General features: G+C 39.6%; 1 protein-coding gene across 1 annotated transcript; it reads left to right on the forward strand.

Moving 5' to 3' along the window:
* Positions 1-273: 273 nt before the first annotated feature.
* On the forward strand, positions 274-13,842 carry anapc2 (anaphase promoting complex subunit 2). The gene is made up of 14 exons (XM_041778020.1): positions 274-606; positions 1,126-1,375; positions 1,451-1,775; positions 1,925-2,057; positions 2,143-2,350; positions 3,817-3,936; positions 5,223-5,340; positions 5,513-5,691; positions 5,786-5,927; positions 7,610-7,685; positions 7,821-8,024; positions 8,409-8,541; positions 8,853-9,094; positions 13,240-13,842. The coding sequence occupies exons 1-14, from the start codon at positions 508-510 to the stop codon at positions 13,447-13,449; spliced, it is 2,439 nt and encodes an 812-aa protein (XP_041633954.1). The 5' UTR covers positions 274-507; the 3' UTR covers positions 13,450-13,842.
* Positions 13,843-14,077: the final 235 nt, after the last annotated feature.

The raw sequence follows: 14,077 nt of genomic DNA on the forward strand, positions 1-14,077 counted from the left end.
CATGTATATTTTTTGATATTTTACGAGAAAAAAAGCCCAGGCACACTTTCTTTCTTGAAATATTTTATTCTCGTAATATTACGACTTTTTTTCTCGTAATATTATGACTTTATTCTCATAATGTGAAGTTTGAATGGAGTTTTTGTTCCTACTGTGACCACAGGATGGCACTAACTAGTCTAAACATTATGGTGACCGCTACTAACAGTAGGGGGCAGTGTTAGAAACAGTGAACACAGTTTGTTGGAATACCAGTAGCAGAAGAAGAAGACGACGAAGAAGAAATTAACCCGCGGTTGACAAGCGAGTATCATGTAGCGTTAATTCAGATCTATGTTCTGGTTTATTTTACTTTCATTGTGTCTTTATCTGTTATTCAATAGTCGTATTTTATTGAAAATACATTTAGACGTAAAGCCATCGCGGTAGCGGCGTTAGCGGCGTAGTTAGCCCAAATGTTAAACTAAGTGAAGCTAGTTAGTTGTGTTTTGGTCCGGCTCAGTAAAAATGGAGGACACAGTGATGGAGTCAGAACCAGCTGAACTGTCAGGGTCTGCTCCTCTACAGGGGGTCGCTGAGGCCTGGGATACTATCACTGCTGCTCTGGTAAGTGGATTTAGATCTGGAACCACGTAGGTAAATAGTACAGGAGAAAACAGGGACTGAGCTGACATGGAAGAATCCCGTTCACAGAGGTAGAGATTTAGTCATCTCTGCTTGGAGCTGTGGATCAAACTCTGTTTAACTTGACTGAGGAAATGTGTCTGTGTAGAGGGAATGTTCGGTCAAATTCGGCTCAGACTGGTGGCTCTGGTCCTTCCTGGTGACCACCAAACAAACAGATAACAGGAAGTGACAACAGTTTGTTTATTTACACATTTACACATATTTCTACAACGTCGTACTTGTGCAGGAGTTGTTCTACATCTTTGTTAGATTTACTCCTTTCTGAAGCTGCTTTCTTCTCCAATGCAACCCCAATTCCAAAAAGTTGGGACGCTGTGTAAAATGTAAATAGAAGTCAGTGATTGCCAAATCTCCTAAACCCATATTTTATTCAGAATAGAATAGAAACACCAAATCAGATGTAGGTTTTAATTGTTCTCTCTTGCTCCGTGTTTTCAGACGTCCCCTGGCTGCCCGCTGACCGAGCAGAGCCTCTTGGACTCGTTGGCCCTCCTCTCCAAACAGGGTCTGGGTCAGCTGCTGGGGAGCTGGCTGCTGGAGACTCTGCAGATGCGTCTGTCCTCCTCCGTGGTCCCTGAGTTCTGGAGTGGACTCAAACAGCCGGAGAACGAGCTGGAGGAGAGAGGCAGGGCCTGGGTCCTCCTCACGGCCTTTCGGACTCTGATAGGGCAGCTGGACCCCATCCTTGGTAGGAAAAGACTGTCAGTACATGTTTTCTCTGTTTGTGTGAGCTGTTCTGTTCAATTCTTCCTCCCTCCTGTAGCCGGTTTAGAGAAGCTCGGGACCTGGCAGGACGAAGGCCGTGGTAGTCTTTGTGGCCCGGGATCTAAGGGCCTCCAGGAGCGAGCCTTTACCATCATCAGGGCCCTCCTCCTCTTCTCCCCGTCCCCGGTGCTTCAGGAGCGAGTGCTGGAGTTCTACAGCAGGACCTTCACTGTCTACATGAACCAGGTAGGCGAGTCCGAGGACGGGGCTGACGTTCCAGATGGACCGGAAGGAGGAGGGGTCTGCCGGGGCTGCGGGGTCCCGACACAGGAGTGCTGGTGTCAGGAGGCTCTGGAGCAGCTGCAGGAGCTCAGCCACATTCTGTAAGCAAGAAGATTGTTATTCAATTAAACGATTCAGTGATGTTTTCTAGTTTCTACCAATGCATGGTGAAAAGTTTCAACCATGTGATCTGAGTTTTATTTTTCATGTTTATGTGGGATTTATAGCATTTTTCTTATTTTTACTGCAGATCCAAGCTCCAGCTCCTGGAGTGGGTCAGCTCCGAGGCCGTCACCTCCATCCTCCACAAGCTCATCGAGCAGCGGATGGAGCAGCACTGCCGCGGCGAGTACGAGCGCTCCTTCCTGCTGGAGTTCCAGGAGGTAAAGCGTCCGTTTCTCTCTCTGAACGTGAAGATTTATTTGGACGAGACTCTGATTTTAAACCTGCGATGTTTCTCCTGAGCAGTGGCTGGAGCTGGTCCTGGGCTGGCTCAGTAAAGTGTTTGTGAGTGAGGCGGATGGAGACGGTGTGACCTCTACTCCCAGTACTCCCATCGCTCCAAGCGTTCAGCCGGGCAGCTCCATCCTGAAGCAGTGGAGGTGCCACATGCATCAGTTCTTCTGCAGGATCTACGTCAACATGAGGATAGAGGAGCTCTTCAGTATCATCAGAGGTGAGGGAAGAAAATAAGGGTTATATTTTTGATAATCAGAACCGTTGGATTAAACTGGAAGATTTTTTGCATTTCATTTAAATTTAACCAAGGTTGGTAGGATGAGGGCTCAGGTTTTGGCTGGTAGATTTTAATTTTTAGGGACAGAAATATTTGATTTGATTTTTCCAAATATGTAGATACTTTTAGATTCCTTTTAGCCAGTTCCACTACTGAAAGTGTCTCCTGTGCAAAGAAAGGCTGAGCCAATCAGAGCTGAGAGGGGAGACGGTCTGATGGTTGCTTTACATTTGGAGTTTGATTCAAAATGTTCAGGACTCACAGTGGGCCTCCTTGAGTATGTGGCACCCTAGAAAACTGCTGATGTATAAGGCTGAATGATTTGGTTAAATAATCTAATTGTGATTTTTTTCACTCAATGTTGCGATAGCAATTTAAAATGTGATTATTCTTCAGGTCCCTCATCTTATAAATCATTCTATATTATAACACACAAAGCTATTTCCCCTAGAAATTTAGATCCAATCTCCCCAAATCTACAAATAAATGTTCAAAAATTCTAAGAAAATATCTAAAAATTAAAAACCTGCCCCACCACCAAAAAAAAATCAAAACAAATTCCAAAAAAAATACAAATAAATTTCTAAAATTTTCATGAAATTCTTAAAAGTTTCAAAGCTAATTCCCCCAGAAATTTGAATCAAATTCCCCAAAATTTACAAATAAATGTTAAAAATTTCCATAAAAATACCTAAAATTTTCTAAACAAATTTCCAAAGAAATTTGAAGCAAATTCCCAAAAATGTACAAACGAATTCATCAGATTTTCAAGAAGATACTTTAAATTTTCAAAGCAAATTTCCCCCAAAAATTCAAATCAAATCCCTTAAAATGTCAAAATAAATTTCTCAAATTTCCGCAAAAAAATCTAAAAGTTTCTAAGCAGAAATCCCCCCAAAATTCAAATCAGTCCAACAAAAATGTCTTATTGCAATTATTTTGTCCTATATTGCAAATTTGATATGAATTGTAATGAAGGGAGTGATGATTTTATGGATTTCTTATTTTTAAGAAGACAAAAATATACAAGGAAAGTAGGAACTTTTGTCAATCATTCTAGAAAATATTGGCACTTGAATGTTTGCATTATGTGTAGAGCAAAACACCTCTGCTTAAAAAAATGTATTAAATTGATATTTCAAAAACACATTTCAGGTCGAAGAAATATTGCACCCTCTGCAATTTGAAAATTGCAGTATGTCACATTGAGATTTTATCCACATTTAGATTAACTGCCCAGCCCTACTGCATATCTGCAGAAAGTTTCATATTTGGCAGCACTGATATCATGCTGAGGATGTCGTCTGTCTCTTATTCTTTAAACCTCCATGAGCTGCATGCACTCATGATATTTGTGGGACGGTTTTGATTGCTTAATTATCAACTTTTAAAACATTTCCTTTCAGATTTCCCAGAATCCAAAGCTGCCATTGAAGACCTAAAGTTTTGTCTGGAGAGAACCAACCAGAGACAGCAGCTCCTCACCTCGCTGAAGTCTGCGTTTGAGAGCCGTCTGCTGCATCCAGGTCAGTCCGACACTGGGGGCGAATGATGATCAGTATTACGAGCTTCCTGCAGGCATGGATGAAGTCTAAAGAGCAATGATATCAAATTTACACACTGAAATACATAATAATTTAATTTGCACATTTAGCAGAATAAAAGTTAATATTAGGACTGTGCAATTATTCGAAAATTAGATTAAATCACAATATGGCCTGCTGCAATTTTCAAATTGCAAAAGGTGAAATGTTTCTTTGGCCTGAAATTTGTGTCAAAATACCAGTTTTTTTTTTGTTTTTTTTTTTGCAGCAGAGATGTTATGCATGACATAGCATGCGATCATTCCAGTGCCATTTTTTAAAGAATTGTCTACAGAAAATTCTATTTCCTTCATTTTTGTATGAATATAAGAATGACAAAAACCCTTCATGCAAAAATTCCTATCTAATTTGCAACAAGAGTCAAAAATCATCAGAATTAGATATTTTTAAAGAATTGTTCAGCTCTTATTTAGGAACAAAAGAAAGTTAAGGAATAATCACATATCAAATCACTTTTGCAATATTGGGGGGAAAAATTGCAATGAGATTATTTTCCAAAATTGCTCAGCCCTAGTTAACATTACTTTAAGTTTTTTGTAGTAGTTTTAAATTATATTCTGTAACATTAACTTTCAGAAAAAGATTTTTCAAGAATATTGAGGATCAAAGTTGTGTTAAAAGATGGAAAATTATTAAAGCTACAAAATTTACAAATTTTTATGAAATTTCAAAGCTAATTCTCCCAGAAATTTGAATCAAATTCCCTTAAATTTACAAATAAATGTTAAAAATTTCCATAAAAATACCTAAAGTTTTCTAAAAAGTTTCCAAAGAAATTCGAATCAAATTCCCAAAAATTTACAAATAAATTTATCAAATTTTCAAGAAGAAACTTTAAATTTTCAAAGCAAAATTTCCCCCCAAAATTCAAATCAAATTCCAAAAAATGTCAAAATAAATTTTTCAAATTTCTGCAAAAATATCTAAAAATTTCTAAGCAAAAATCTGACCAACATTCAAATCAATCTAAGAAAAAAATGTCTGTGATTTAATCCACATTTTGATTAATTGCCCAGCCCTAGTAGAAAGTTGCATGGTTTCAAAAAATTCGGGTGCCATTTTCTCTTACAGGGGCAGAGGTGGGTCCTGGTGCCTGACCAGCTGAGAACCATTGTTTTAGATCGATGGATAATTTATTAACCCCAGGGAAAAATAAAGATTTTAGACTAAAAATAAAAATGAATCTGTTTTTGTTTTTTTCTCCTCAGGAGTTCACACGGCTGACATCCTCACCGTTTACATCTCTGCTATCAAAGCTCTCAGAGAGCTCGACCCATCCATGGTCATCCTGCAGGTCGCCTGTCAGCCAATCAGAAAGTACCTCAGGTAAATCAGGTCATCCTCATACAGGAGTGTTTAAACTTCCTATCTGATGCTGGATTAAAGAGTGTGTGCAGACATAAATCTGTCTTTCAGATGATAAACCTCCATTAGACCCAGACAGAGATAGACTCTTGTTAAAGCCGAGTTTAATTAAGCCCTCTATGGTGCGTTCAAGGACCCGTGAGGATACGGTGAGGCAGATCGTAGCTGGTCTGACCGGAGACGCTGAAGGCTGCACAGATTTGGCCTCAGAGCTGTCCAGAGGAGACCCGGTGACTCTGGAGATGCAGGACAGCGATGATGAAGGAAACGACCCTGAAGACTGGACTCCAGACCCGACTGACGCTGTCCCCGGTCAGTGAACGCATCGTTTCTTACCCCTCCTCCTGTTTGAGACCGTCTCTGTCTGCTGCCTGGTTTCATTTGGAGCATGATGTTTTATTTTCAGAAAAAATGGGCTCAAAGCGGCGCTCCTCCGACATCATCAGCCTGCTGGTCAGCATCTACGGCAGTAAAGGGATCTTCATTGACGAGTACAGAGCCGTGCTGGCTGACAGGCTGCTGCACCAGCTCAACTACAACACAGCCAGGTACGACTCAACGCACGCACGCGAACTCATGATCAGGTCTTCTCTAAGTCCAGCTCAGACCAAAGATTCACAGCGATGCAGGCTGAAACTGTAGCTCACTCTGCAACGCTCTGAAAGCAGCAGTCAGTTCACTCTGCTGCAGCACGGATGTTTCTGTCACAACAATTCTCTGCTTCAGTTTCCACTTCTGCTTTTCATGCCTGTCCAGGAAAACTTTTAGTGCACGATGCAAATAAGGAGAGGGATAGTGAGCTACTTGATTAGGGCTGGGCAGTTAATCCAAATGTAGATTAAATCGCAATGTGACCTGCTGTAATTTTCAAATCACAGAGGGTGCAATGTTCAAATGCCAATATTTTCTAGAATGATTGACAAAAGTTCCTGCTTTCCTTGTTTTTGTATATTTTTGTCTTCTTAAAAATAAGAAATCCATAAAATCATCACTCCCTTCATTACAATCCATATTGAATTTGCAATATAGGACAAAATAATTGTAATAAGACATTTTTTTTCTTAGATTGATTTGAATTTTGGGGGGATTTTTGCTTAGAAAAGTTTTAGATATTTTTGCGGAAATTTGAGAAATTTATTTTGACATTTTAAGGAATTTGATTTGAGTTTTGGGCAGGGGGTTTGCTTAAAAAATTTTACGTATATTTTTGAAAATTTGATGAATTTATTTGTACATTTTTGGGAATTTGATTTTGATTTCTTTGGAAATTGGTTTAGAGAATTTTAGGTATTTTACTGGAAATTTTTAACATTTATTTGTAAATTTTGGGAAATTTGATTCAAATTTCTGGGAGAATTAATTTTGAAACTTTTAGGTAATTTCATGAAAATTTGAGAAATTTATTTGTAAATTTTTAAGAAGTTGCTTTAATTTTTATTTTATTAAGTGTTTTTATGAAAATTTCAGAAATTTATTTCTTAATTTTTAAGAAGTTGCTTTAATTTTTTTTTGTATTTTCTTTGGGTGATGGGGCAGGTTTTTAATTTTTTGTTATTTTCTTAGAATTTTTAAACATTTATTTGTAGATTTTGGGAGATTGGATCTAAATTTCTGAGGGAATTAGCTCTGAAACTTTCAATTTGTAAATTTTAAGAAGTTGATCAGTTTTTTGGGGGGTTTGCTTTGATTTTTTTTCAGTATTTTTATGAAAATTTGAGGAATTTTCTGTATTTAAAAATTTGGGGGGAATTTGATTTGATGTTTTGGGGGGTTGGTTGCTTTGATTTTTTTTAATAGTATTTTTATGAAAATTTGAAAAAATTATTTATACATTTTTAAGAAATTGCTTTGTATTTATTTATTTATTTATTTATTTATTGGGCGGTGGGGCAGGTTATTAATTTTTTGTAATTTTTTTAGAATTTTTTAATATTTATTTGTAGATTTTGGGAGATCGGATATACATTTCTGGGGGAATTAGCTTTGTGTGTGTTATAATACGGAATGATTTATAAGATGAGGAGTCTGAAGAATAATCACGTTAAATTGCAGTCGCAATGTTGGGCTGAAAATATCACATTGAGATTGTTTTCCCAAATCATTCAGCCCTGTTCGTAATCATGTCTGCTCTGAGACGATGCAGCTTAAAAACAGCTGTTGTATTCTGTGGAGTTTGGTGCTACAGCCTCACATGTTTATTTTCTTTAATTCTGTCTTTTGTCGTTTTTAGGGAAATTCGAAACGTAGAGCTGCTGAAGCTCCGGTTTGGAGAGTCTCACATGCATTTCTGCGAGGTCATGTTGAAGGTAAACAGTCTGATATCCTGTCTTTTTCTGTTCTCTTCTTTGTTTTGCATGGAGAAATTTTAGTTCATTATTTTAAAAAGCAGCAGAAACTTTCGTCATCAGTAATTTTCTCTCTTTCTTTCTCTTTCCTGTCAGGACATGGCAGACTCCCGGAGGATCAACAGTAACATCCGTGAGGAAGAGTCGAGGCTGAGCGAGGAGGAGCAGCCGCCGCTCTCCCTGTCCGCCATCATCCTCTCCTCTGAGTTCTGGCCGCCGCTGAAGGAAGACAAGCTGGAGCTCCCCCCGCTGGTCGTCCAGAGCATGGAGGCGTACACACACCGCTACGAGAAACTCAAGGTGGACCTGAACCGCAACCCTTTTCCTGTTTCATCACCTTCTACCCAAATTCTGTTAGAAATAATCAGGAAATCAGAGTGGATTTTCACTCAGGGCCACTTTTGACCACCATAATTTTTCTTTGGGTGAATTCAGTTTAGATTCAGCTGCTAAATGACCAGAGTTTACATGCGAGAAACAACCAGTTTTACATTCAATCTTTTCAGCCTTTCTGCAGCATTTCTGACTAAATCAGGCTCGGCGTGCTCCTGCTGGGTTCCCCATCAGCCGTCAGACAAAGTTTTTGCTGCGCCGTCAAGATTTACCACAGAATTGAACACTTGCATCTCAGGGTGTCAGGTTTTACTGAAGAGAAGGTACCAACAGTTTTCTTGGGTCTTTTAGGCCATGAGGACACTGAGCTGGAAGCCTCACCTGGGCTCGGTCACCTTGGATGTGGAGCTGGAGGATCGCACCCTCACCAACCTCACCGTCTCCCCAATCCACGCCGCCATCATCCTGCACTTCCAGGAAAAAAGTACTGACTCAGTTTAATGTGTAGTTATTTTAGCTCTGTATCATAAAGATTTTTTTAATTGAGCACTTTTGACTTGAACATTTTTGTTCAGGGCTAAAATAATGTCTCAGTTTGGGCTTTTTTGTGCTCTTAAGCATCTTAATCCAAAAGTAAGGACTCTGATTCCACACATCCTACCTTAAAGTCTGTGTAAAGCTGTAATAAAGTATGTATTCTTATATATAGAAGCTTTAATCATTCCGTTGCCTTCATGGTTTTTGGGAGAATATTTCCTCCAACCATTCCTTCATCAGCTATTCGTCCTTCCTCAGGTTCGTGGACTCTGGAGGAGCTGAGCGCGAAGCTGGGCACCCCGAAGGAGCTGATGCACAGGAAGCTGGCTCTGTGGCAGCAGCACGGCGTTCTGAGGGAGGAGGCGGGGGGGCGGTACTACGTGGTGGAGACGGGCTCGTCCAAAGAGAAGATGGAGAGAGGAGTGATGCTGATCGACAGCGACGAGGAGAGAGACTCAAACACCACCACCCAGTCAGAGCAGAGGGAGGAGAAGCTGCAGGTACTTTTACTAGGGGTTTTTTGTTTTAAAAATTCAGTTCATTTACTTCACTGGCATGAGTGAAAGCATCGATTTGAGTCAAGTTTAAAGGAAAAGAAAGATTTGAGATACTCTGTTCAGACAATAGTTAAGGCTTTTTAGCCAATAATATTACAGATGAGTCAGCCTACATTAGTCTTTATCAGGTTATATAAGCTATAAATATCAGCCTATACCAGCTGTACACCAAGCCTGTATTCACTGATATATTGGCCTATATCGGATGTAAATATTAGCCTTCATCAGCTGTCAATATTAGCCTAGATCAGCCGTCAATATTAGCCTAGATCAGCCGTCAATATTAGCCTAGATCAGCTGTCAATATTAGTCTAGATCAGCTGTCAATATTAGTCTAGATCAACCGTCAATATTAGCCTAGATCAGCTGTCAATATTAGTCTAGATCAGCTGACAATATTAGTCTAGATCAACCGTCAATATTAGCCTAGATCAGCTGTCAATATTAGTCTAGATCAGCTGTCAATATTAGTCTAGATCAGCCGTCAATATTAGCCTAGATCAGCTGTCAATATTAGTCTAGATCAACCGTCAATATTAGCCTAGATCAGCTGTCAATATTAGTCTAGATCAGCTGACAATATTAGTCTAGATCAGCCGTCAATATTAGCCTAGATCAGCTGTCAATATTAGTCTAGATCAGCCGTCAATATTAGCCTAGATCAGCTGTCAATATTATCCTAGATCAGCCGTCAATATTATCCTAGATCAGCCGTCAATATTAGCCTAGATCAGCTGTCAATATTATCCTAGATCAGCTGTCAATATTAGCCTAGATCAGCTGTCAATATTATCCTAGATCAGCCGTCAATATTAGCCTAGATCAGCTGTCAATATTATCCTAGATCAGCTGTCAATATTAGCCTAGATCAGCCGTCAATATTAGCCTAGATCAGCTGTCAATATTAGTCTAGATCAACCGTCAATATTAGTCTAGATCAGCCGTCAATATTAGCCTAGATCAGCTGTCAATATTAGTCTAGATCAGCTGTCAATATTATCCTAGATCAACCGTCAATATTAGCCTAGATCAGCTGTCAATATTAGTCTAGATCAGCTGTCAATATTAGCCTAGATCAGCCGTCAATATTAGCCTAGATCAGCCGTCAATATTAGTCTAGATCAGCTGTCAATATTAGTCTAGATCAACCGTCAATATTAGCCTAGATCAGCTGTCAATATTAGTCTAGATCAGCTGACAATATTAGTCTAGATCAACCGTCAATATTAGCCTTCATCAGCTGTCAATATTAGTCTAGATCAGCTGTCAATATTAGTCTAGATCAGCTGACAATATTAGTCTAGATCAACCGTCAATATTAGCCTTCATCAGCTGTCAATATTAGTCTAGATCAGCTGTCAATATTAGCCTAGATCAGCCGTCAATATTAGCCTAGATCAGCCGTCAATATTAGCCTAGATCAGCTGTCAATATTAGTCTAGATCAGCTGTCAATATTAGTCTAGATCAACCGTCAATATTAGCCTAGATCAGCTGTCAATATTAGTCTAGATCAGCTGACAATATTAGTCTAGATCAACCGTCAATATTAGCCTAGATCAGCTGTCAATATTAGTCTAGATCAGCTGTCAATATTAGTCTAGATCAGCCGTCAATATTAGCCTAGATCAGCTGTCAATATTATCCTAGATCAGCTGTCAATATTAGCCTAGATCAGCCGTCAATATTAGCCTAGATCAGCTGTCAATATTATCCTAGATCAGCCGTCAATATTAGCCTAGATCAGCTGTCAATATTATCCTAGATCAGCTGTCAATATTAGTCTAGATCAGCCGTCAATATTAGCCTAGATCAGCTGTCAATATTATCCTAGATCAGCTGTCAATATTAGTCTAGATCAACCGTCAATATTAGCCTTCATCAGCTGTCAATATTAGCCAAGATCAGCTGTCAATATTAGCCTAGATCAACCGTCAATATTAGCCTTCATCAGCTGTCAATATTAGCCAAGATCAGCTGTCAATATTAGCCTAGATCAACCGTCAATATTAGCCTTCATCAGCTGTCAATATTAGCCAAGATCAGCTGTCAATATTAGCCTAGATCAGCCGTCAATATTAGCCTAGATCAGCTGTCAATATTATCCTAGATCAGCTGTCAATATTAGTCTAGATCAACCGTCAATATTAGCCTTCATCAGCTGTCAATATTAGCCAAGATCAGCTGTCAATATTAGCCTAGATCAGCCGTCAATATTAGCCTAGATCAGCTGTCAATATTAGTCTAGATCAGCTGTCAATATTAGTCTGGATCAACCGTCAATATTAGCCTAGATCAGCTGTCAATATTATCCTAGATCAGCTGTCAATATTAGCCTAGATCAGCCGTCAATATTATCCTAGATCAGCCGTCAATATTAGCCTAGATCAGCCGTCAATATTATCCTAGATCAGCCGTCAATATTAGCCTAGATCAGCCGTCAATATTAGCCTAGATCAGCCGTCAATATTAGCCTAGATCAGCTGTCAATATTAGTCTAGATCAGCCGTCAATATTAGCCTTCATCAGCTGTCAATATTAGCCAAGATCAGCTGTCAATATTAGCCTAGATCAGCCGTCAATATTAGCCTAGATCAGCTGTCAATATTAGTCTAGATCAACCGTCAATATTAGCCTAGATCAGCTGTCAATATTATCCTAGATCAGCTGTCAATATTAGCCTAGATCAGCCGTCAATATTAGCCTAGATCAGCCGTCAATATTAGCCTAGATCAGCCGTCAATATTATCCTAGATCAGCCGTCAATATTAGCCTAGATCAGCCGTCAATATTAGCCTAGATCAGCCGTCAATATTAGCCTAGATCAGCCGTCAATATTATCCTAGATCAGCCGTCAATATTAGCCTAGATCAGCCGTCAATATTAGCCTAGATCAGCTGTCAATATTAGCCTAGATCAGCCGTCAATATTAGCCTAGATCAGCCGTCAATATTATCCTAGATCAGCTGTCAATATTAGCCTAGATCAGCTGTCAATATTATCCTAGATCAGCTGTCAATATTATCCTAGATCAGCTGTCAATATTAGCCTAGATCAGCCGTCAATATTAGCCTAGATCAGCTGTCAATATTATCCTAGATCAGCTGTCAATATTAGCCTAGATCAGCCGTCAATATTAGCCTAGATCAGCCGTCAATATTATCCTAGATCAGCCGTCAATATTAGCCTAGATCAGCCGTCAATATTAGCCTAGATCAGCTGTCAATATTAGCCTAGATCAGCTGTCAATATTAGCCTAGATCAGCTGTCAATATTAGCCTAGATCAGCTGTCAATATTATCCTAGATCAGCTGTCAATATTAGCCTAGATCAGCTGTCAATATTAGCCTAGATCAGCTGTCAATATTAGCCTAGATCAGCTGTCAATATTAGCCTAGATCAGCTGTCAATATTAGCCTAGATCAGCTGTCAATATTAGCCTAGATCAGCTGTCAATATTATCCTAGATCAGCTGTCAATATTAGCCTAGATCAGCTGTCAATATTAGCCTAGATCAGCTGTCAATATTAGCCTAGATCAGCTGTCAATATTAGCCTAGATCAGCTGTCAATATTAGCCTAGATCAGCTGTCAATATTAGCCTAGATCAGCTGTCAATATTATCCTAGATCAGCTGTCAATATTATCCTAGATCAGCCGTCAATATTAGCCTAGATCAGCCGTCAATATTAGCCTAGATCAGCCGTCAATATTAGCCTAGATCAGCCGTCAATATTAGCCTAGATCAGCTGTCAATATTAGCCTAGATCAGCTGTCAATATTAGCCTAGATCAGCCGTCAATATTAGCCTAGATCAGCCGTCAATATTAGCCTAGATCAGCTGTCAATATTAGTCTAGATCAGCTGTAAACATAAGCCTAGATTAGCTTTATAACTAGCTCTCATTCCAGGTGCTGGCACTGACACATTAGATCACAAGCAGCACCCTCAGCTGGCCTTATTTTTGGTGCATCTTTCTACAACAGTTCTGTTGTAAAGTTTTAGTCTGAACTGGCCTCAAAACTCAAACCCAGCAGACAGGACTCAAACCCTCAGGATTGGTCTTAAACGCCTCTCTGTGTCTCTGCAGCTGTTCTGGGCCTACATCCAGGCTATGCTGACCAATCTGGACAGCATGACGCTGGACCGCATCCACTCCATGCTCCGGATGTTCGTTGCCACGGGACCTGTCGTCACGGAGATGGACATCAACGAGCTGGAGGCTTTTCTGCAGAGGAAGGTCAGGGAACATCAGCTGCTGGTCTCGGCGGGCGTCTACAGACTCCCAAAGTCCACCTGATGGACTAAAAGGACGAGAGCCTGAAAATGAGAGACGCGTTCTTCTGATGATTAGGGAAGAAGACTACTGAGATATTTACACTCTAGGTGAATGGACATCGACAGCTCACAGCTGGAAGACGTTCTTCACATTCATGTTTACCCAGAAGAACCTGAATGCAGCAGTTTTCTGAAAGGTCGTCTAATAAAAGCACTTCCTCTTTTTTAACATTAGTGGGAGCACTGCTGATGCAGAGGGTTGAGACAAAGTTGTGAGGTTTATCGAACTGAGAGAACATACCGGTCTGGACTGTTACAGCAGCTCTGTGATGTTTGTCATAGATTTTCCCTGTGTTGCAGAACACAAAACACTCAGTGTTTTTCTACAGCAGTAAAGTATATTTCTTGATTTTCAGTCTGATTATTTTCTCTATTTTTTTTGCAGCGTTTGAATCTTTTAAAACTTGCAGTATGATGGGTAAACTCAGACAGCCCTCAGACCACATACAGAAAGAAGAGTTCTCTTATCCCCTTTTCATTTCCATCTCAGGGAAGGACAGAAGTTGATGTTTTACATGTCAAAAGGAAGTGATAAATTGTGGCTAAAATTGGCTTAAAATTAAGGTCCTAAAAGATTTCCTGACAAAGAT

Source organism: Cheilinus undulatus, linkage group 21, assembly GCF_018320785.1.
Source record: "Cheilinus undulatus linkage group 21, ASM1832078v1, whole genome shotgun sequence".
Classification (NCBI taxonomy): domain Eukaryota; kingdom Metazoa; phylum Chordata; class Actinopteri; order Labriformes; family Labridae; genus Cheilinus; species Cheilinus undulatus.

Coding starts and splice junctions, on each gene's coding strand:
- anapc2 (XM_041778020.1), top strand. CDS start 508: ATGGAGGACACAGTGATGGAGTCAGAACCAGCTGAACTGTCAGGGTCT. Junction 5,692..5,785: donor CCCGACTGACGCTGTCCCCG/GTCAGTGAACGC, acceptor TTTTATTTTCAG/AAAAAATGGGCTCAAAGCGG. Junction 8,025..8,408: donor ACCGCTACGAGAAACTCAAG/GTGGACCTGAAC, acceptor TGGGTCTTTTAG/GCCATGAGGACACTGAGCTG.